Source organism: Equus asinus, chromosome 6, assembly GCF_041296235.1.
Source record: "Equus asinus isolate D_3611 breed Donkey chromosome 6, EquAss-T2T_v2, whole genome shotgun sequence".
In the NCBI taxonomy this organism is placed as follows: domain Eukaryota; kingdom Metazoa; phylum Chordata; class Mammalia; order Perissodactyla; family Equidae; genus Equus; species Equus asinus.
This window is the reverse complement of record NC_091795.1, coordinates 20,158,366-20,178,929: the sequence shown is the minus strand read 5'-3', so window position 1 is coordinate 20,178,929 and position 20,564 is coordinate 20,158,366. Positions and strand designations below refer to the sequence as shown.

The 20,564-nt window shown below is 38.6% G+C and overlaps 1 protein-coding gene across 5 annotated transcripts in view; it reads left to right on the top strand.

The window, feature by feature from the left end:
• The first annotated feature begins 222 nt into the window (after nt 1–222).
• Nucleotides 223–20,564, top strand: part of ANAPC1 (anaphase promoting complex subunit 1) — a 109,440-nt gene continuing 89,098 nt past the window's right edge. For 2 of the 5 annotated variants that reach the window (XM_070511759.1, XM_070511757.1), the window contains exons 1-13: nt 223–494; nt 2,521–2,757; nt 3,811–3,972; nt 8,826–8,877; nt 9,091–9,191; nt 9,790–9,872; nt 10,967–11,040; nt 12,768–12,913; nt 13,135–13,355; nt 14,038–14,247; nt 16,765–16,860; nt 18,017–18,107; nt 18,199–18,264. In XM_070511759.1, the coding sequence (XP_070367860.1) occupies nt 2,545–2,757; nt 3,811–3,972; nt 8,826–8,877; nt 9,091–9,191; nt 9,790–9,872; nt 10,967–11,040; nt 12,768–12,913; nt 13,135–13,355; nt 14,038–14,247; nt 16,765–16,860; nt 18,017–18,107; nt 18,199–18,264 (1,515 nt within the window). In that variant the 5' untranslated portion in view covers nt 223–494; nt 2,521–2,544. Of the gene's footprint in view, nt 495–1,103; nt 1,225–2,520; nt 2,758–3,810; nt 3,973–8,825; nt 8,878–9,090; nt 9,192–9,789; nt 9,873–10,966; nt 11,041–12,767; nt 12,914–13,134; nt 13,356–14,037; nt 14,248–16,764; nt 16,861–18,016; nt 18,108–18,198; nt 18,265–20,564 lie in introns of all 5 variants that reach the window. The other 3 variants (XM_070511758.1, XM_070511760.1, XM_070511761.1) reach the window with 3 other exon arrangements.

Below are 20,564 nucleotides of genomic sequence, written 5' to 3'. Positions count from 1 at the left end.
GCAGTGACATGACCTGGAGAAGATCTGGACGCCAAGAGCGTCCTATCACAGCACAGACTTTTAACAAGCTCAACCCATCTTCTGGGCTCGGCGCCGCGCTGCGGAAAGCCGTGGTACCTAGCCAGTTCCGCCCTTCCCACTCTTCCCACAACTGCGCAGGCGTCAGGGCCGCGGGCCTGCCGCGCGCCTCCCGCGATGCCCCGCCCAGCCCCGCCCCGCCCCGGCGCGAGGCAGGACGGGAAAGCCAAGATGGACGCTTGCATTTGAACATCTCACCTGAGTGGCTCACCCGCACGCCTGCCTGTCGTTAGCAGTCGCGCCCGCAGCTACTGCCCATTCTTCCTCCGGAATAGTGGAGGAGGAGGGAATGAGAAGCTGCAGCGGCCGAGGAGTCACCGTGACCGACCCTGCCGCTACCCTCGGGCCTCTTTGGCCCTCGCGCCTCCGGGGAGCAGCCGGGGCTCGCCGCGCCTGACGCGTCCCGAGTTACACAGGTGCGGGTCCGGACTCGCGGCGCGCGGTGGGTTCGTCGCGTGTCCTGTGACCCTCGCGCCCTGTGACCCGGAGGCGGGCCCTGAGCGCGAGCCGGAGCCGAGGGGGCCCCGGCCTGCGGGCTGGGCTTTCCGGGGTGCGCCTCCCCCCTCCCCTCCTCGCCGACTTCCTGAGCTAAACGCGGAGTCCCATGTGGGCCTGAGCTGTTTTCTGTGTCGGCCCCTTGCCCTTCCGACAGGATTTTCTGAAGCCCAGGCTCTTAGCCTCTTGGTTTCCCCTAACCTTTAAGAGGCCGACCAAGCTCTCCCTTTTTGCGGAGACTCAACTCGAGGTGCCCTTCTGTGTGCATTCGGGTCTCTTCTTGCAGCAGCTTTGTGGTTACCTTAGGCAGGATTGTTTTTGTTCCTAGTAAGCGATGCTGCTATCTTGATTTATAGCGTATCAGATTAATATAGTACTTTCGTGTGTGGCTCTTTATGTTGCCCTAATAGTAAAAACATAAAAGTTTGGGGTACTGTAAAATTTTTGATATGCTGCCTTAATCAGTACAAAAAGATACTGTACTGTGAAAATAATTATGAGATTAATAATTTTGTAATTTTCTCTCAAAGTTTTAATAGAGTAACATTTCAAAGTTGTGCAACTGAAGTTGGATAAAGTGGCAAGTTCTTTAATGTTGGTTATCCTGTTGACTAGAATATAGGAAGACGAGCTGAATTTTGCTGTTTTCTTGTAAGTTGTATAAGGCACTATTTTAGTTATGTCCCAAGTTCAAGTGTTCTCAATTCTGAATTTTAGCAGGAGGAAAAGAAAAGCGTCACGATTGTGGCATACACTTATTTCAGGAGTAAAATATAATTCACAGTACAATAACCTTACGATTTTAGAGGAGCTGCATGGAAACTGCAGAGGCTTTGAGATATTGCAGCAAAGAAAACTGATGCCAAAAAGACCTCAGATGAGAAATCTAAGTCCAATTTAATTAAACTCTTGTGAGTGCTGTTTCAGACACTCTTTCTAAAGGTTGTCTATAGTGCTGACATCACGTTTGTTTTGATTTCTGTGTGTGAGGATTGCAGTTTAAATGCGATGCCACAAAACCCTTTTTTAATGTAGGTGTTGTATTAGAGATGGGACTGGCATCCACCTTATAGACAACATTATACAGCGTCAGAATTTTACTAGTTGTTAATCACTGTGTGTAGAAATGTATTTGAGGTAAAGGGGCTTGTTTCTATTCACCACTCATCCACATGTTTGTATAAGGAACTGTGCTGTAACAGATGATATTAATTAAAAGCCAGAACTCTTAAATTTGCTACAAACATAACTGTTCCATGGCCAGAGTTATTCATGCCTTGGTTCCCTGGGTTTGGACCAAGAATTGGAATTGATCGTAGTCATCTGTTTAAGTGGATGGGGGTGTCAAAACTGCTGATGACATTTGATAGTTTATTACGTCTTTTGTGGCTTGGTCAACTGAAATCAATAGTTCAACTTCTGATGAATTAGAAATAATATGTGGGTTTTTAAAAAATTTGTTTCATTCCAGTATGCCGGTGATCCTTTAGGTGTGCTCTTCAAATGGGGTTCCAGCATCTGAACAGAAATGACCTTAATGTTGTGAAGCCAGCTGGTCATGGGACTATAAAGTACAACTATAAAAAGTACAACTATATGAAGTACAACTTGTCTAAATACTTCATATGTGAAGTGTGGAGAAATAAGTGTATGATAGTAGGAAACGTAGGATAGGTGTGTGGGACATAAGTGCTTGTCTCAGCCCAGTGGTTTCCGACAGTGGTGACTGTCTGTTGGTCAGTCTGCAACAAAAATGTGGCAATAACTCTAATTACCTGAAAGAGATCTGGAATGCCTTTTGATATTACGATTACTCTTACACCTGCCATATAATGGGATTAATTTGACACTCATCTAAGGATTAATGACTCTTCTGTAAACTTTTATGATATTTTTATTCTGGTTTTGACTCTAGAAGCTGACCAGAATGTGTTTGAATTCATACAGAAATAATGTTGATATTTGGAACCCATGTCGAACTTCTATGAAGAAAGGGCAACAATGATTGCAGCCGGGGATTTGCAGGAATTTGTTCCTTTCGGTCGAGACCACTGCAAACACCACCCTAATGCTTTGAACCTTCAGCTTCGCCAGCTACAGCCAGCCTCTGAGTTATGGTCTTCTGATGGTGCCGCTGGCTTGGTGGGATCCCTTCAGGAGGTCACAATCCACGAGAAACAGAAGGTTTCAGGAAGTTTCCCATTATGTTTTGAAATGTAGAGTGATGTAATCTGCCTGTAATTTAAGGCTACCCAGATGCAAACGAGAAATGAGTATGATGCTATTTCTAGGGTGGAGGTTCAGATTTGGTAATTTTAAGCAAGGCTAAAATAATGACTTCATTGTATTAGAGTGTCATAGCTGTTTATTTAGACGTGTAACTCATGGTTTTATAATGAGAGTCAAGTTCACTGCTGTGATTATGGTCCATTTTAAATCTCTTTCTCTTCACTTAGTATGTGGGGACCAGATTTCATGTTATTTGATGATTAGATGGTAGAGTTAGAAATGGTCCCTGTTGTAAAAAACTTACATTTCTAGAGGAGGAAAGAAATGCTACATAAGTAGATAAAGCAGCAGTTCTTAAATAGGGGGGTGAGATGTAAGTGTGTGTGAGAAAATCAGTCTTTCCCATCTTATTCCATTCTCATATCCATGTGGGATACCAAAATCTCAGGATGGGGAAGTTTATGTAGTTAGAAATGTAAATCTTTTTCTCTCTCATTCATTTTGGTGGGCGGGACAGGGGGAGAAGGTGAATGTGTGTGCAGTTGTGGAGCAAGGCAATCTGCATCGTGCGTCGACTCCCCCAGTGATTCCCATGTGCCCTCACTGCCCTCCATAACCCCACAGGTGCTTAATGTGCCCTTTAGTCTCCCAAACATGTTGGTTTCAGTTTTGGATCTATAGAGAAGGTATAATTTTTGTTTGTTTCTAGTTTTGGTAGCATAATATAGTAGTATAATATAAAACATTTCATATAGAGAATTCTTGAGTATCTGTTCTTACTCCCGAAGTCTTCTAAGATAGATAACACACACACCCACCACCGCACTGTTAATCAGCGGCACCAGACCTTCTAAGAGTTGGGCTTGGACTGAGTCTTACTCCTCAGGCGAAAAGAGAGTGGGTGGCTTGTATCTGGATGACTGTTAGATTTAGTTAATAAATCTTGCTCTATCCTGTTGAAAAAGAAAAAAAGTGCTTGAACATTTCTTACGTGTGCTATTTTTTAAGGAAAGCTGGCAGTTGAGGAAAGGTGTAAGCGAAATTGGAGAAGAAGTGGATTATGATGAGGAACTCTATGTGGCTGGAAATATGGTGATCTGGAGCAAAGGAAGTAAAAGCCAGGCATTGGCTGTTTATAAAGCGTTTACAGTTGACAGTCCTGTTCAACAGGTGAGTTGAATTTTAGCGTTTGATTGACTATTTAAGACTTTTTTTAGGAAAAGCTTTTGTTTTAAAATTTAACAGAAATGTTAAGAACATAGCATAATGATCCCAGCAGCTGGGTGTACATTTTAACATGTAGTGAAGTTAATGGTAAAAAAATAAAAATTTAATTTATTTTCTATATCATCACTTTTTTTTGCACTGTCCTTTGTCAGTTTAATGAAAATCTTTAAACACTGTCCTTGAGAAATTTGATTCATTCATTGTCAATAAAAATTTATAAGACATTAAGGGTCTTAAAAAATATTTTAATGTATAGTCATTATGATTAATTGCGAAGTATTGAATAAATAAAAATTGGGTTCATAGTGATAGAAAGAAAGGGAAAGAAAAAAAAAATCTTAATTTACTATCATGCAGTTGGCTATTATACCTAACTCTGTTCTGAAATGGTAATTAAAGGGAAAGAATTAGGTATTTGCTTTGCCTTTTTAGGAAGACATGCAGTTCATCTCTAGTTAATGAAGGAGAACCCTTCCTTATAGAATGCCAGTAAATAAGTAAAAAAGGAATGATAGAATTAGAAAAATCACCATTTTGTAGCCTCCATTATAATAACTGATTCAGACAAGGATTGTAAACAGATACTAAGACCTTTGGGTAAAAGGATATTACCATGGCACCAGGTATCACCCTGTGGATTATTTGGTAAATGTGAAGGAACAAACGTATCTGTTTGGAGATATCTGTTGGTCTCCACCTCAACCAGATAATTGAGTTTATCATCACTAATAGTGGGACAGAGTAGTATTACATACCTCCAGCTGTAATGCAGCATGAAGTACGTGATATTATCTGCTAAGCTTTCTTCCAAGAAATAGTTCACCTGAATATCTAGACCTAAATTCCAGTTATAGGAAATATAGGGACTAGAGGATCAATTTTTAAAATATCGTGAGATGAGGAGTTGGTTGGAGCTATAGATGAAACAAGAATGGCCGAAGGTTGATAATCATTGAAGCTGGCTGATGGGAATCCATTATGTTATTCTATTTACTTTATATCTATTTGAAATTTTCCATAACAAAAAGTTTAAAGAAAAAACACAATGAGAAAACAATTAGGGGGAGAGTCTACATTCTGGTTTCTTTAAAAAGTCATGGAGGGGCTGGCCTGGTGGCACAGCGGTTAAGTGCGCACATTCCGCTTTGGCGGCCTGGGGTTCGCCAGTTTGGATCCCTGGTGCAGACATGACACATGGCACTGCTTGGCAAGCCATTCTGTGGTAGGCTTCCCACATATAAAGTAGAGGAAGATGGGCACGGATGTTAGCTCAGGGCCAGTCTTGCTCAGCGAAAAGAGGAGGATTGGCAGCAGATGTTAGCTCAGGGCTAATCTTCCTCAAAAAAAAAAAAGTCATGGAGAAAGAAAATAAGATGGAGACTGTTCTAGATTAAAAGAGACTGAAGGGACATCACCAAATGCAATATTTTTTCAACCTTATTGAATGAGCTTTGAATTCTGGTTCTAGAAAATCAGCTGAAAAAGACAATTTTGGGAAAATTTGAAAGAGTTGCAAATGGACTGGATATTGGGTCATGTTAGAAAATTATTTTTTTTTCCTCAGGCAGGATGATGGTTTTGTGGTTATGTAGGAGAATATCTTTTTTTGATGTACTCCTCTAACAATTTATTGGGAAGGATAAACCGAATTATTCCAAAATTTGAGGTCATGTGTGAAAGCATTTCTGTGCAGAAGTGTTGAAGCCAGTGATCTTTTTGATGATGATTTTCCCTGTGGAACCCTGTGCTTAGTGTAGATGTGAAAAGTAGATTCGATGATGTCCAAATAGTTCTTCGCTTCTGTGTTTCCATCTTTATTTCTCCAAGGAATGGTTGTCTGCTTACAGCATTGCACACATGTGCAGTTAGCTGTATTGTCTCCTTGCTCTTAGAATCACGCATGAGTGGAAGCATAAGATTTCTAATTTCAGTCTTCTTGCTAATATGGAGAAAAGGTAATTTTGCGTTTTGGTTAAGAAATAATCCCAGGTGTGCGTGACTCAGATTTAGTTTACTCCTTCCTTCATTCTGCAGTTGTTTAGTGTCATTCTGTTTCAGACTGTGCTGGGGCTACAAAGATGAATATAGTTTCTGCCATTGAAGACCTCATAGTCTAGAAAGGTAAACAGATAAACAGATAAACGAAAATGCTGTATTCAGATAAACTAAAGTGCTGTATGGTGGCTTTGTGTCCACAGTGTGGTGAGAGCCAGGAGGACTGAACTCTGAAGGGAGGGTTTCTCAAAGAAGATGCTGTTTGAATTGGAAGTTGGTAAAAGGGCATTCTAGGCAGAGGGAATTGAGAAAAAAAAGAATTGTGGAAAAACATGATGTTTTCTAAATTCAGAATGGCTGTACAGAGGGCGTGGCTGTGGAGAGATGCTAGCAGGTGTTGGATGGATCCAAACTGAAAGGTCTCGTATGTAAACCAAGGAATTTTGATTTTAAAGTGTATGCAGGAGGGAGCCTATCAAGGATTTTAAAATGGAAAGTAGATCATCAGTTTTGTATTCTGAGAAGAGATTACTTTGGTGGCAATATATAAGACTGACTGGAGAGTAGAGAGACTAGTGTCAGGGCTATTTGTGGTAGGTCAGGTGAAAGATTGGCACCTTGAAGAAACAGAAGACAGGTGAGAGACAGAGCTGAGGGAAATATGAAAGGGGCTAGTGATCTCTAAGATATTAGGGATAAAGAGGAATGATAAAAGATCTAGTTGTAGAGACTGAGAGGATGGGATTTCATAAAAGGAAGTTGAGACTGTAATAGGTACAGTGTAAATTTTCAGATTAAAGTGCAGCTCTGATGCCTGTTTTTCTTCATGAATTTTCCTTGGCTAAAATGCCATTAAAAACTCCTATAACTTGGGGCCAGCCCAGTGGCCGAGTGGTTGGCTTTGTGCGTACCACTTCAGCGGCCCAGGCTTTTGCCCATTCGGATCCTGGGCATGCACGTGGTGCTACTCATCAAGCCATGCTGAGGTGGTGTCCCACGTAGCAGAACTAGAAGGACCTACAACTAGAATATACGACTATGTACTGGGGGGCTTTGGAGAGAAGAAGAAAAAAAAAGAGATTGGCAACAGATGTTAGCTCAGGTGCCAATCTTTAAAACAAACAGACAAACAAAACTCCTACAACTCAACAAAACAAACAGTCCCATTAAAAAACGGGCAAAGGACCTGAAGAGACATTTCTCTAAAGAAGATAGACAAATGACCGATAAGCACATGAAAAGATGCTCAACAATGTTAATCATTAGGCAAATGCAAATCAAAACCACGATAAGATACCACTTCACACCTACTACGATGGCTGTTGCTAAAAACGTGAAAAAAATAGCAAGTGGTGGTGAGGATGTTGAGAAATTGGAATCCTGTGCATTGCTGGTGTGAGTGTAAAAAAGCACTGTGGAAATGTTTGATGGGGCCAGCCCGGTGGCGCAGCTATTAAGTTCGCACATTCCACTTCGGCAGCCCAGGGTTTGCCGGTTCAGATCGCGGGTGCAGACATGGCACTGCTTGGCAAAAGCTATGCTGTGGTAGGTGTCCCACATGTTATAAAGTAGTGGAAGATGGGCGTGGATGTTAGTTCAGGGCCAGTCTTCCTCAAAAAAAAAAAAAAGAGTTTGATGGTTCCTCAGTAAGTTAAATATAGGATTACCATATGATCCAGCAATTCCACTTATAGATATATACTCGAAAGAACTGAAAGCAGGGCCTCAAACAGATGCTTGTAAACTGATTTTCATAGCAGTGCTAGTCACAATGGCTAAAAAGTGGAAACAACCCGAGTGTCCATGAACAGATGAATGACTAAACAATATGTGGTATATGCTTATAATGGGATATTATTCAGCCTTAAAAAGGAAGGAAATTCTGATGTGTGCTGCAACATGGATGAACCTTAAAAATGTTATGCTAAGTATAATAAGCTAGACACAAAAGGACAAATACTGTATGAGTCCACTTTCATGTGGTGCTTAGAATAGGCAAATTCTAAGTAGGCAGAAAGTAGACTAGAGGTTACCAGGGGCTGGGAGGAGGGAGAAATGGGGAGTTATTGAGTGGGCACAGTTTTTGATTGGGATGATGGAAAAAGTTCTGGAAATGGATAGCAGTGAGGTTGCCCAACATTGTGAATGTATTTAATGCCACTGCATTTGTACACTTAAAAATGGTTAAAATGATAAATTTTATGTTATGTATATTTTACCACAATTAAAAAAACACATAAAAATGCCATTAAATAATTTCAATAAGTGATTGTCAGGCATGCCAGTTAAAGTTTAATGGCTTTTCCTAGTTTATGTTTTCTAAGATGGGGCCTTTAGAAAGGGAAATGTTAGTTTTTCTAGAGAATTTTTCTAAAGTGAGTCTAGAACAGTCTAAGAATGATCATTAGATAAGTCTGGAAATTATAAAATAGCTTGGCAATTTTCAACTCTTCTGATAATCTTTAGTTTTGTATAGGATATAGGGTTTAATATGGGTTGAGCCACTATTTGAACTCACTTTTGTCGTAAGGCTTCTATCTAGTAGGTTTTTTGATTTTTGTCTTCCCTTCTCTTTTCATAAAATTATTTGCAAACATAGTTTATCTTTCCTTATAGTATTTGTCATTAATTAGTCCAATTTTATTTTATCTTGTTCTTTTCTGTTCCCATAGTGTCTGTGTTGAGCTAATGAGGAGGGGCACTTATTATGTAGATGCCATTATTATTATTTAGATACCATAAGTTAATAGGTTACTGTTTGGATACAGTTTTCTTAGGTAAGCATTTTGTTTTCATTTTAGGCATTGTGGTGTGACTTCATTATATCACAGGATAAGTCTGAAAAGGCCTACAGTAAGTTTCTTCTTGAAATTTTATTTCATCTTATGATTCCAAATGTTTATCTCATTGTTTTTTCTTTCCATTCAAAATAAGTAGCCACTAATAGTGGTTTAGCCTAAGCATTTTTATATTATGCATTGAAGAATTTGTGAGTTGGGATTGCAATTTTTGATTGTTGAGATTTTTTGGGGAAAAAAGCATAAATCTTGTACCCTTTCTTTTTAGGTAGTGATGAAGTGGAAAAATGCATATGTATATTGCAAAGCTCATGTATTAACATGCATAGCATAGAAGGAAAAGATTACATAGCTTCTTTACCTTTTCAGGTAAACTTGAGTGTTTCAATGCTTTTGTGTTTTGTTGGAGAATATTCTTGAATTAATTGGTTTCAGAAGTATTGCTACTCTTATATCTTGTAGTAATCAAGAGTGTTATTTTTCACTCAAAATAAATTTTAGCAGCTTTAGTGGCTTATGTTTTCATCTTTTGCATAAAAAATTATTTAATGAAGTAAATTATGAAGTCTTTTCTAAGTTTTTTTTAGTTTGTGATAAATACATCGTTTTGATTAAAGTACATGAGCAATAGTCTTTTTCCTGTTTTTCTCATCATCTTTTTATGCCTAGTGCTATTGTTAAAATTTTATCACATTGTCATTTTGGTATTGATATTAGCCACTGTCAGGAATTTGCCACCAGGAATTTGTCGAGAAGAGCCACCATTGAACTCTTCCTTAGATTTGATTTTGTCTTAGACTTGCTTGTTAAAATTACTTGTCTTTTAAATATTATGATTAATGGTCGTGTTATTTTGTAAAGCTCTTATTAAATTGGAAGAAAATCTAATGTTCTATAATGTCTCCTAAACATGTTACAAAGAATAGTTTCTTTTACTTCTGTTTTTTGCTACCCTTTTACCTGAAAGGTTGCAAATGTTTGGCCCACCAAATACGGACTGTTGTTTGAGCGAAGCACTTCTTCACATGAGGTACCTCCAGGTCCACCCAGGTAGTCCGTTTCCTCAGTTCAGAATATTATTACTTGGGCTTTTTTTGTGTTGGTTCTTAGGTAAAACTGTTTACCTAAAAGTTGGGGATGATAATTTTCATGCTAACAGCATAGATAGATGCCGTTTTCTCTCATCTCAGTATTGTACACTTATGAGTTCTACTTCTCACTTGGTACTTAATTCTCTACAGCTTTTTTCCCCCAAGTTGTGAAATTGAACAAGCACATGACTTAAAGATAACAAGACTCATTCTTAGCTTTGCCATTTTTTCATTGGGTTACTTTGACCAAATCATTAGAGCTTTCTTAGCTTTGGTCTCCTTATCTGTTACAGAAATACTATCATTTACCTCTTGGAATTTATGGAAATATTAAATGAGCTAAGGTATACAACCTTTGACGCAGGGCTTAGTACCTACCTGTTAGGTACGCAATGTGGTAGGCGCTTATTGGCAGTGTGTTTACCTTGTTTCCCTAATAAATTGTGAGCTCATTGAAGGGAAGGAACATACAGTACCTATCAAAGTGGTACAAGTAGTAGATACTGAGGTTTTAAAAAATTGCTTATAGATTTTAATCTTTATCTGTGTTTAGGTAGAAAGCCTGTTTTTGCCCTCTTTTTTCAATTACTCTTTAAAAAATGCAGGCTTTTTATTTACTTGAAGTTTTTCTTCTTTTTAAGTGCACTCCTTTGTAAATAGGTGTAGAAGACTAAATTCTTTTTCAGCTGCCAAAGCCACACTGCCATTAAGTGAGGTAAAAAAAAAAAAAAAAGACTGCTTTATGCCCATTACTCCACTGGTTCTGTAATGTGACGATTGGCATCTGTAGATATTTCCTGAGCTATATTGATTTCCCTGCGGGTGTGTATGTATAGAATTAGCCTGCATAAGAGGAGAGATTTCTAGGAATGAAATAGAAAGTACTATGAAAAAGAGTATATAAAAGGTTTAGAGGGTTGCTTTTTAAGATGGTAGGTGTTTAATTGCTTGTGTAATCTGGAGAAGATATTTCCTTGCAAGAAAAGTGAAAAATTTGTGCACAAATGGAGTCATCTTGTGTTGGTGATTGACCGGTTATTTCTTTATTCCTAGGGAACCTTTACCCACTATGTTCAGCATGCTGCATCCACTAGATGAAATAACCCCACTTGTTTGTAAATCTGGAAGTAAGTGTATTTATATAAGTTCTTTTACATATGCTTTTCTTTTTGAGTTTGGGGGATGGAAGGAAATGAAGAAGCTTATGAAAATTTGGCTTGTTTTATAAAAATAATTTAAGCATTTTACAGAAATAATTTTTTTGTTATGAAAATAATTCATATTAAAGCAAGAACTCCTTGAATACCATGCTGTTAACTATATTAGCAGTTATTCTTTTAGTAAAAAACAGGCATTATAAGTCAATGATATATTTGTTAACCTATGTGTAGATGACTCTAGACTCTGTTCCTCAGTGATTAATAAGTAAATGAATGATACTTAGATGAACTAAAATTGTTTCTGAAGAAAAGAATGTAGGGTCTTAGGCCTGTACTGTATAAATTTATAAATTTTAATATTTCGTTTTCCCTACTCATAATGACATAATTTGTTAGGGCTCAGAAGTTTTAATATTTCCTACAGTTATTTCTAGATGGTTATTTTTAAATTGTAAAAGTGGCTAAACATGATAGGTAATTGTAAATAATGAGGACTTGAAAGCAAAAAAATTTATGTTCTTTGACCAATTTTATTTTTAGACCTTTATCCCAAGTCCATATTCTGAAATACCACCGAGGTTTTTGTCTTCTGTATCAGGGCTTGGCAAACTACAGCCCGTGGGCTAATAAATGAAGCCAACAGCCTGTTTTTATAAGGCTTATAAGCTAGTAATGGTTTTTACCTTTTTAAAGTGTTGTAGACAAAAACCGAAACACATGCGGCAGAGTCAGTATGTGGTCTGCAAAGCCTAAGCTGTTTACTCTTTGGTCTTTCACAGAGAAAGTCTGTTGATAATTCTATGTTGGTAACAACCATAGACAACCTAAATAAACATGTTAGAGCCTGTGACTGAATGGTATGCAGCCATTATTGATCATGTTTTTGAATGATAGTTAATGACCTCAGGAATTGCTTATTCATAATGTTAAGTGGGATATAAAACTAAATACAATATGATTCTAATTTTGTAAAAACATAAAAAGTGTGTGTATGTGTATAGCAAAAAAAACTAGAAGGAATACTCCCTTACTATATTAATAGTGGATATTTTGAGATGGTGGAATCATGAATGATTTTTATTTAATTTTTTATGAAGTAGTTCTTATTTTTATAAAATTTTTTTATTTTCTAATATTTTAACTGAGAGGGAAGCATTAGGAAGCAGTCAAATAAGGATATAGAAATCACTTCATGGTAATATAGAAGTGTAAGCTAAATTTACTAGGAAAAAACTGATTTTACATGTGTGATCAGTAAAACAGAGATAGTAGTATTCTGTTCAGCACTGTTTGAATAGTTACTATAGAGGACAGATTTCATCCCAAAGAAAAGAACCCATAGGAATTCAAACTTGACAGAATAGTTGATTGCAATTTATAAATAAGTCAGCTATTGAAGAAGCCATGAACTGTTTACCTGTGGCTGATGAATTTAATGGTGGGTCAGCACAAATCATCAACAGTTAATTGCATGTATGTAAAATTGAAACTGGTAACACACTCATCTTTAATGTATTTTAAGGAAGTTGATGCCCAAAGTAAATTTACTAAAAATTCAAGGTGAATTATGTAATGTATTCATGGAGTTTATGTCTTAATTGGCTTGGTTTCTCTTTATTTTTAGGAATTGCAAGAGAGAACGGTCTTGTAAAGTCAATTATTCAATACCTGGTCATTTCTATTTTATCTTTAAGGTCTTTTTGGTTCATCACGGGTGCAATATGTTGTAGATCATGCAATGAAAATTGTTTTTCTCAACACTGACCCCTCCGTTGTAATGACCTATGACACTGTTCAAAGTTTGCATTCTGTTTGGGCTCTCCGGAGAGTCAAACCAGAGGTAAGGATAAAGGGAAATCTCTTCTTAATATGAAAGGATGATTAATATTGAGAACTTTTGCATGTTTTTGGAAGAATCATTTGTGAAATAGATTGAACTTCTTAGGAAAAAAAGCAATACTGTCTTTAATAACTGACATCTACCCTGAATTTTCACAAGGAATTACCCTTTTGATCTAATTATTGTGTGTTTTTTTTCCCTTCTCATCATTTTGCCTTAAGGAAGAGAATGTTGTTTTAAAGTTCTCTGAACAGGGGGGTACCCCACAGAATGTGGCCACTAGTAGCTCTCTCACAGCACACCTCAGAAGCCTCTCCAAAGGAGATTCCCCCGTGGCTTCACCTTTCCAGAATTACTCCTCCATTCACAGTCAGAGTCGCTCCACCTCCTCACCCAGTCTACACTCTCGTTCACCTTCTATTTCCAACATGGCAGCTCTAAGGTGGGAATTACATGTGGAAGTGTTTTCTTTGTTTTAAACAAGATACCCCAAGAAAAATATAGCTTTTTTTCAAACTTTCTCTTATGTTTTGAAGGATTTAAAGTTTCTTTTGACTGCTTCTGGGTATTTCTTAGGGAAAATAGCCATTATCCTAGTAGTGTTAGTTTTATTAAGACTTCTAGATCCATGTTCCTTTTTTTCAGGAGTCATATTTAGAAGCTACCTATGCTTGTCATGAGAGTGATTGCCTCATTTCTAATATTAATTACAAAAATATTTTGGTACTGTTTTATTTTTTCTTAATTTGCCTTACCTTTTCTTTTGTTTTTGTTAATATCTATCTACCTGGTGATGTAGGGACTGATGTTGTTGCTATGTATATGTTTGAATATAAGGAACATAGTTTAGACCTTTTTAAGTAATTTAAACAATTCATTTTCTGAAGCAGAAAGTGAATGAATTTTGAGTTTTAAAAGAATGCTAACAATCTTTAGAATACAGTAAAATACATTAACATGAACTATTTGAGTCGCTATTTCTTGTTTAAAAAATGGCTTTTCTGACCGGAATTGTGCCATGAATGCTCTCCATATGTGGAATTTTGGGAAGTGTTCTTGGAAAGTGTGTTGTATCAGCGTGCATTGTTGACTGGGATGCACTCTCTTCTCTGTTTCTTTTGCAGCCGTGCTCACTCTCCTGCCTTAGGAGTGCACTCTTTTTCAGGGGTGCAGAGGTTCAACCTCTCAAGCCATAATCAATCTCCAAAGAGACACAGTATTTCTCATTCTCCAAATAGTAATTCTAATGGCTCCTTTTTTGCACCAGAAACAGAGCCAATTGTTCCTGAACTTTGCATTGACCATTTATGGACAGAAATGATTACTAACATAAGGTTTGGAGTATGTATTTTTATATTGAAAGAAAAATGTTGCTAACAGTCTTAGAAAATACTTGGTATTTTGCTTAAAGCTTCCTAATTTGTTATTAGCACTTATAAAAATAAATAGAAATATATATTTAGGCCACCTCAGTTTCAGTAGAGGATATTAATGTTATAAAAATGGTCATAAAAATATTCTTGTGTCATTTGCTATTTCTTCCTTAACTTAGTAGTAATAGTCTCTCAGATTTGAAGTGTTTGATGTTTTGGGGGAAACAACTAATTTCTGTGGATTAAGCAACTTGGGTTATATAGCAGTTTTCTTAAGTTTTATCTTTATGTTAGTTGAGTCAGCTGTTCTTTTTGGGGAACACAACTCAGACCTCTGTTCTGTGTGACTTTTCTGCATTTATGTTCTCTTTAATTATTCACTCATTAATTCAGCCAATTCTAGTGTGTGCGCTGTGGGTTAACAGGCAGATTGGTCATTGTCCCTGTCCTCAAAAAGATCCAGCTGAAGGATGGTGGCACAAGGAGGCAGTGCCTCTTCTGCTGGTAGGCCTTTGGAAAGATGAACAGGTATTTGCCGGGCAGGAAAGTGGAGAGGGGCGTAGGAGGCAGGGGCATGAGAACAGAAGTTCAGAAGTGTGAGTGCGTGGTATCTTCAGGGATTTACAGATACTCTCACCTTGCTTGTTCCAGGAGGGAGGAAAAGGGCTAAGAAAAGAGGAGGCTTGAGAGAGAGATTCCCTTTAGGGTTGTTCTATTTGAGAGCTGGAAGAATGTGCTTTATATCTGGGTTGTAAACTTAGAGGAAAGAGCAGAGCAATAAATGTGGGACTTGTCCGCTTATAATTGGTGATCGAGGCAAGAGAGGTGCATTGGAATTTAAGGAGTGTGTAGAGGTTGGGTTTCTGGGTTCCTAGGGGCCCTGTGAGTGAGCTTGTGGTTGCAGGGGTTCTGGTAACCCTCTGGAATCGTGAACAGCCATTCTGTGTATGCGTAGTGTCTAGGCCTTTTCCTAAGGAGAGGATTTAACAATCATAAGATTCTCCAAGGGATTTATGACCTCCAAACAGTTAAAACCCCATGCAATAGAGTCAGAAGAGGGCTAGGGACTGAAGTCTTAGAAACTTAAGATTTTGAGGGTGAAAAGAAAAAAGGGACAAAGCTGCTGCAGAAAGACAAAGCAAGAGGTCAGGTGGGAGAAGCAGCAGGAAATGTGGAACACAACAGAGAGCCTTTCGAAAAGAAAGCGCCAATATTGCCAGGTGCTCGTGAGGTGTGGCACTAAGAGATGAGCTCAGAGAGGAATTACCTGGATGGCAGTGAGTTAACTGGTGACCTTGGCCAGAGCACCTGGTAGTGGGGGGTGTGTGGAGTAGAATGGGGTGGAAGAAGCAAATGGGGACTGAGGAAGAGAAGACAGACATCTTAAGGTGTTTGCCTTTGAATGGGGATGAGGATACAAAACTAGCTAGAGGAAGTCTCAGGGTCAAGGGAGAGTTTTGTTTTTGCTTAATTATATTAAAGAAAATGTCTTCATGACTGAGTACCTCATTGTGTATCTCTAAAAAGTAAGGTTGTTTTCTTACCTAACCATAGTACCATTTTTACACCCATTCAGTTTACAGTAAATGTTTTATATCATCTAATATACAGTCCATCTTCATATTTCAAGACTTTTATCTATATGTGAGAGAGTAGGCCACAAGAACTACACCCAAAGCAGAGAAAGCATTGAAAATACAGGGGAGAGGAACAGAAACCAGAAGGGAGCCCAAGTTGAGGGATTAGCCTCGGAGAGAAAGAAGGTGATGGTTATCAGACAGATCGGGCAGGAGGTTGGGCTCCAGCTTATAGCCTCATTTTCTCTGTGAAACAGAAGGCAAATGCATGTTCTTGGATGGGATAGGTAGCTGGAGGAAAGTAAGATGTGAACACAGTGTTGAGGGAGCTTCTCTGTTTTTGTTCCTCATATACAAAATAAAAGCTTCTTACATTTAAAAATCATTTATCTTTAATACCTTATTGGTAAGTTGAATATATTACCGATCTTTATTTTGTAGAATTATGGCCTTCATACCACTCTAGAAAGAAATCTTTGGAAATAGAGGTATGGTTTAAAAGAGAGGGATGAAGTGGAACCTAATCTGAGAGAAAGAGAGAGAGAGAGAGAGCACACACAAGTCTGACCCCTTAGACCCTTTAAGGATAGAAATTCAAGTTTGTATTACTTTAGCAATAGGAACTTGTGTAAGAGGGAATTAAAAGGTCCATTGATAATGATTAAGTTTATTGTAGTTTTTCCCAAGAAAGCTGTGAAATGGACTCAGAGTCAAAGAGCTGAAAGGAATCTTAGAGATTATGAAGGTCAAATCTTAGAAGTGTTTTTGGGTCTTCAAGATTATTGCTTGGCCCAAGTAATTTTTAGATTTCCTGCAGAATATTTTCAAAGACTTTTTATAGTTACTATGGTAGATTTTTGAACCACTGCTGACAGTTACTTTATTAATGTATCTGTTGCAGAGAGAAAAATTCACAGGCCTCAAAAGTGTTTATTACATCTGACCTATGTGGGCAAAAGTTCTTGTGCTTTTTAGTAGAATCCCAGCTCCAGTTACGGTGAGTGCAGATGTGTAAATAAACTGAGGACTGCTTTTTTTTTGTTTAATTAGCTTTATTGAAATAATGTACATACCATAAAATTGACGTGTTTTAAGTGTACAATAAGTGATTTTTAGTAAATTTACAGAGCTTTGCAATCATCACCACCACCCAGTTTTAAAACATTTCTATCACCTTAAAAAAATCCCTTGTGCTTCATTTGCAGTCAATCTCTGGCCCCATTCCTAACCTCAGGCAACCGCTCTGTGGGATTTCTGCCTACAGAGAGTTGGCTTTTCTGCACATTTTATGGAATCATACAAAATGTAGTTTTTTGTTTCTAGCTTTGTTCACTTAGCATGTTTTTTAGGAGTCACCAGGGTGTGACATGTTGAGTATGTTATTCCTTTTGCTGTAGTAGTTCATTGTATAGATAGATCACATTTTGTTTATCCAGTCATCTGTTGAACATTTGGTTTCTTTCCCCTTTTTGACCATTGTGAATCATGGCGCTCTGAACATTGGAGCAAAAGTCTTTGGACATCCGTGATTTCTTTTTTCTCTTGGATAGATACCTAGGAGTGGAATTGTTGGGTTGAATCTTCTTAGGTGAAATGTGCATTCAAATGTTTTGCCCTTTTATTTACCTTTTTATTTTGAGACAATTATAAATCACAGGAAGTTGCAAAATAGTAGAGGGGTCCTGTGTACCCTGTACTTTTTCCCCCAGAGTTAACATCTTCTATAACTATAGTACATTATCAAAACAAGCAAAGTGACATCAACATAATCCACAGACCTTATTCAGATTTCATCAGTTTTACATGTACTCATTTGTGTGTGTGTACATGATTCCATGAAGTTTTTTCACATGTAGATTTATGCAAACACCACAATCAAGATATAGAACTTCATCACCTCAAAGATCTCCCTTATGCTGATCCTTTATAGTCACAAACGTCATACCCACCCAGCCCCATCCCTAATCCCTGGCCACCACTCATCTGTTCTCCATCTCCATAATTATGTCATTTGAAAATGTTATGTAAATGGCATCATACAGTATGCAACCTTATGAGACTGGCTTTTTCTGGTTAGCATAATACACTTTAGATTGGTACAGGTTGTGGCATGTATCAATAGTTTGTTTCTTTTTTTGTTTTTTGTTATTTAGCTGTGTAAAGTTTCAAGAGAGTAATGATAAAACCCAGCTCATCTTTGGCTCTGTCACTAACATACAGGCAAAGGATGCAGCGCCAGTGGAGGTAAAATGCAGGCACATTTCTTGAGAAGTTGAAAATCGTTGTGCTTCATAATTTGCACAGATTGGAAGATAAAATTTTTGTCTTTTTTTAGAAGATAGACACCATGCTGGTCCTGGAAGGCAGTGGAAACTTGGTGCTGTACACAGGAGTGGTTCGGGTAAGTAATGAGTAGCATTTCATGCTTTTGTAGGACTACCTCCTTAATTATTTTTTAGTGTTACTTTAGTTTGATATTTACTATTTGTTGTGTCCTGTCTGCAAGATTTTGCAGATTTTTCTAAGAGTTAAAAATGAAGTCTCCAATTTAGGTTGGTTCTAATTTGGAAGTGTCGGACTCACTGTCATTATATAGATTGGCACTATGGACCTGGCACGGATGGGGAACTTTTAATGAGTATAAGTAGATTATTAAAAAACAAAAAAGTCAAACTGAAGTTTTATAAAGAGTGTAGGTTTGAAATTCACATATGGGTAGTTTTGTTAAGTCTCAAAGTTTTTGAAAAGTTTAATTATATTAATATTGGCTGTATTTTTTTTAACAGTTGTGAAATTTACATACAGAATAATGTAAATTTTACGAATTTAAATTATGAAATTTAAATACATATACACAGTTTATTCCTTTCCTGATTCTTTGGTGAGGGAGAGCAGTTGCTTGGGCCTATTTTTTGTCTGCTCCCGTAATGAGCTTGTGGTCTGCCCCAGCTTCTGTGCTCCCTAGAGGCCAGTCTGAGAATTCGAAGGTGTTACAGGCCAGTGTTGAGTTCTCACATCTTTTACTGTGTCATTGTTGGCAGTTTCGCACGTGGGTCACTCAGAGGCCTGCGCAGGATTTCATACACAGCTTTAGAAAATCCTTTTCTCTGTCTCCTTCCTCTCCATTCCTCCCCTCATTCCCTGGTTGGGACAGAGAGGGGTTACTGCCGTGTGATTGCAGGGTCGGTTATTGCAGTGCTCCACCCGCAGTTTCTGTGGGGAGGGGAAGGGGGGAGGTGTGCTGCCTGTTTATTATAGAGCAAGGATGAAAGCCAGGCTCCTCCCCCTTCACAGTTGCTGCACGTCAGGGGCGGGTGAGAGGGGCTACCTCCTGGCAGTGAAAGCTGGCCTCTGTCCGCAGTCTGCAGCTGCAGTGCCTGACGAGGAGGGGAGGAGTGCCACCTAGTTACTGCAGAGCAGGGCTGAAAGGTAGGCCTGGCCCAATCTCTGTGCTGGGGGTGGGGCGCCCCCTAGTCCTTGCAGGTAGAATGGTAGACAGGACTCTGCCCATAGTCTCCAGACTACAGCTCCTGATAGGAGGGGACTGAGGGCCATGGCTTTTTTCGTAGTGTTTGCCTGGAGTGGGGCAGGTATGGTGAAAATGTTTCAGTCCTACTTGGTCACTCTTTTTCTGACACTTTGGCTAGAAAGAGCAAGGTTTTCTTAAGGGGCCTCTTTTGGTCTGCGCCTGTGGGCGTTTCTGGGTTGCAGGCTCCTCAAGAGCTCAAGGCCCCGTTATGGAAGGAGTTAAAAAAGAAAAACAAACCTAGGGGCTGGCCCAGTGGTGTAGTGATTAAGTTTGCACGCTCTGCTTCAGCGGCCCAAGGTTCACGGGTTTGGATCCCAGGCATGGACCTAGCACTACTCATCAAGTCATGCTGTGGCCGCATCCCACATAACATAGAGGGAGATTGGCACAGATGTTAGCTCAGGGGCATCTTCCTCCTAAAAAAACTCCAAAACCCCCCCAAAACCTAGAGAATTCATCATAGCTCATTCCTGGTTCTCAGGTCCCTAGCCAGTCAGTCTTCTTTTCCTCACCTTCTGTTGCATTATAAACTTCCTGCAATTTTTGTTGTTGTTGTAGTAGTTAGTGGGAAGAACAGCATGGAATGTGCTTACTCCATGTTTTCATTAACTGGATGTCTCTGGTAGCTTTTTAAAATCTTTATACTAGTTCCACTCTCATTTTGCTTTTTAATCCTAAGGATTTTATTTGGGTAACTTTTGTAATTATATTAGCTGTTTATAGTAGTATATTGACATAAATATGTATATTGTTAAAATTTCACTTTGGTATTTAGTTGAGTATTTCCTTTAATCTTATCAAGAGTTTTCAGCCTGTATGGGGGCCGGCCTCGTGGCCAAGTGGTTAACTTTGCATGCTCCGCTTCCGAGGCCTGGGGTTTCGCCAGTTTAGATCCTGTGGGCGCAGACATGGCACTGCAGACATTGTCAGCCCATGCTGAGGCAGCATCCCACATAGCATAACCAAAAGAACCTGCAACTAGAATATACAACTATGTAGTGGGGGGCTTTGGGGAGAAGAAGAAAAAAGAGAGTTTTTAGCCTGTATGGATGTGAATTTCTGTTGTGTTTTTCCTGAGAACCCTACGGATAGCTAAAATAAGGGGTGGTTAGCATGAGTTGTCAACTCATTCTTTTAAAGTCAATGAAGAATTTACTTCATGTAAAGTTTTT